Here is a 2,168-nt window from a genome sequence, read left to right as displayed (position 1 = left end):
TTCCCCGTGAACTGGTCTCTGGAGATGTGGCAGCTGTTCAGAACCATATCTGCGCCCTCGGCTCAATACTGGCTGCTGGTGCTGGTGGTGCCGGTGGCTGCCGTACTGCCCGTACTGGTTGTCAAGGAGTTCAAGAGGTCTGACGTGCGGGGGAGGGAGAAGTACGGGGGGGGGGAGAGAGGGGGGAAAGGAGTTAAGGGTTTTAGGGGGGAGGGGGGAGGGGGAAGGGGGAGGAGTTCAGCTACCCAAAGCGTGCGGGTTTGTGATTTCCGTCCGTCTCCCAATATCAATCGCCGGGCCTTATGACCCTCCCTTTTTACAGCCCCTCCGCCCGTAATTGCACAGAGAGAAGGTTTACGGGAAAACCATGTACGACGGTTTTCTCCCCTGCCCCTTCACCCCGGGGGTTGGATGCTCAGGGGTTGGCTCCATCTGGGGGCCCGTCTGTATTTGCTCGCCGTACTGCCCATACGTACCTTTGTCGTACCATGCCGTACATTGCGCAGGCTGTTGTTCCCTTCTCCCGAGGACATCATCCGAGAGATGGACGTTTTGGAGCAACGGCAACAACGGCAACAACGGCAACAAGAGAAACGGCCTTCACAAGTACAGCAACAGCAGCAGCAACAGCAGCAGCAACAGCAGCAGCAACAGCAACAGCAAAAACAGGAACAGCAGCAACAGCAACAGCATCAAAAACAGGAGCTTATACATTCACACCAACGAGATGGACAAGAACTTAGCGTGCAGTGGTCAATGGGCCAGGCGGGGCACCCGAAGGAGTTGCGCCAACCGTCAGGGCAACCGTTGCCCCAACCGTCACTCCGACGATCATGCGCCAGCAACACTCGCAGTCACTCGTTGCTCGGCAGCGCGGATGGCGGCAACAGGGTGGCGCCAGAGACCTCCGGCAGCCTTGCCGCCGCCGCCGCCGCCGCAACGGCGGCGCCGGCGGCGGCCATGGAGACGGGGGGGATCGCCACCGCCACGGCCGCCGCAGTTGCCGCTGACGGTGCCGCCAGAAGCAGCGTCGCCGCCACCTCGGCGGCCAGTGTTGCCAGCGGCGACGCAGGCAGCGGCGGCGGCGGCGGCGGCATCATCGCCGCCGTACCCAGTGCCCGCCGCTCCTTGTGGCCCTCGCTCATGTCGCTGGTTGCCATTGACACGGCAGCTGCCGGCACAGCCGCCGCCGCTGATGCCGGCAGCATTAGCGAAGCTGGCAACGGTAGCGGCGACGGCAGCGCCTCCGCCGCGCGACGGGCCGCCAGGTCTGTCAGTACTGTCGCGCCCTCCGCCGTACCGGCGCTGGCGGCGACGTCCTTCTCACGAGACGCCACGGAAGTGATTGCGGACGCACATGGCGGAGCGCCGCCGCCGCCGCCGCCGCCGGAACCGCCGCCGGAGGTCGTCACAACGCCTAACGGCTCCTTCCGGGGCTACGGCAGCGGCAGCCGCAGTAGCATCTGCCGCAGCCTGGGCCGCTCCGTGACACATGCGCGTCAGGCCAGCATGGTATCGCGGGCGGATTGGCTGCGGTCAGCTCTGTCCTCCACTGGCGTGCCGCCGCCACTTCCTGCCCGGGGACCTGGCGCCGGCGGCGGCGTCACCTCGATAAGCTCGGGTTCCTCGTCAGTGGCTTTGCTGCCGAACGACAGCACGAGCAGTGGCGGACCACTGGCGGCGGCGGCCGCAGCGGCGGGAGAGCTCGTCACACCCGCCGCCAGCGGCGCCGTCACCGCGGCCGCTGCGGTAACGCTGCCGCCAGTCAGGCCGCGGCGCACGTCGCCCGTGATTCCCTTGTCCTCGTGTCCGCGAGCCAACTCCTTGCCGCGCATTACGTCACTTCCTCCCGTGACGTCATTTGGTCCCCGGTCCCTGGCAACAAGCTCCGCAACCATGAGCATCGGCACCGCCGTCAGCATACCGTCCTCGGCCCTACCGATGCCTATATTTGCGACTGAGTTGCTGGTGCCGTCGGTTCATCCGCCGCCGCCAGCTGCGGTGGCGGCTGAGCAGTCGGCGGCGGCAGCGGAAGAGCCGCCGACGGAGGAGCCGTCAGCGGCGGCTTCCGGCCCACCCCGTGGCCTGGCGGAAGGGCGATCACCGAGCCCGGAGCCGGCAGTCATTCAGGGACCCCGCGGCGGTGGCGGCGGCGGTGGCGGCGGCGC

The 2,168-nt window shown here is 66.9% G+C and overlaps 1 protein-coding gene across 1 annotated transcript in view; it reads right to left on the bottom strand.

Annotated features, from left to right (window-relative positions):
* Positions 1-854: 854 nt before the first annotated feature.
* VOLCADRAFT_91342 (uncharacterized protein) overlaps positions 855-2,168 on the bottom strand; it is a gene marked incomplete at both ends in the record, with an annotated part of 3,424 nt that continues 2,110 nt past the window's right edge. Inside the window, 3 exons of the mRNA XM_002950745.1 lie at positions 855-1,436; positions 1,608-1,945; positions 2,078-2,085. Of these exons, the coding sequence (XP_002950791.1) occupies positions 855-1,436; positions 1,608-1,945; positions 2,078-2,085 (928 nt within the window). The remainder of the gene's footprint in view (positions 1,437-1,607; positions 1,946-2,077; positions 2,086-2,168) is intronic.

The sequence above is a fragment of the Volvox carteri genome, assembly GCF_000143455.1.
Source record: "Volvox carteri f. nagariensis unplaced genomic scaffold VOLCAscaffold_20, whole genome shotgun sequence".
Taxonomy (NCBI): Eukaryota; Viridiplantae; Chlorophyta; class Chlorophyceae; order Chlamydomonadales; family Volvocaceae; genus Volvox; species Volvox carteri.
This window is presented reverse-complemented; position numbering and strand designations above follow the sequence as displayed.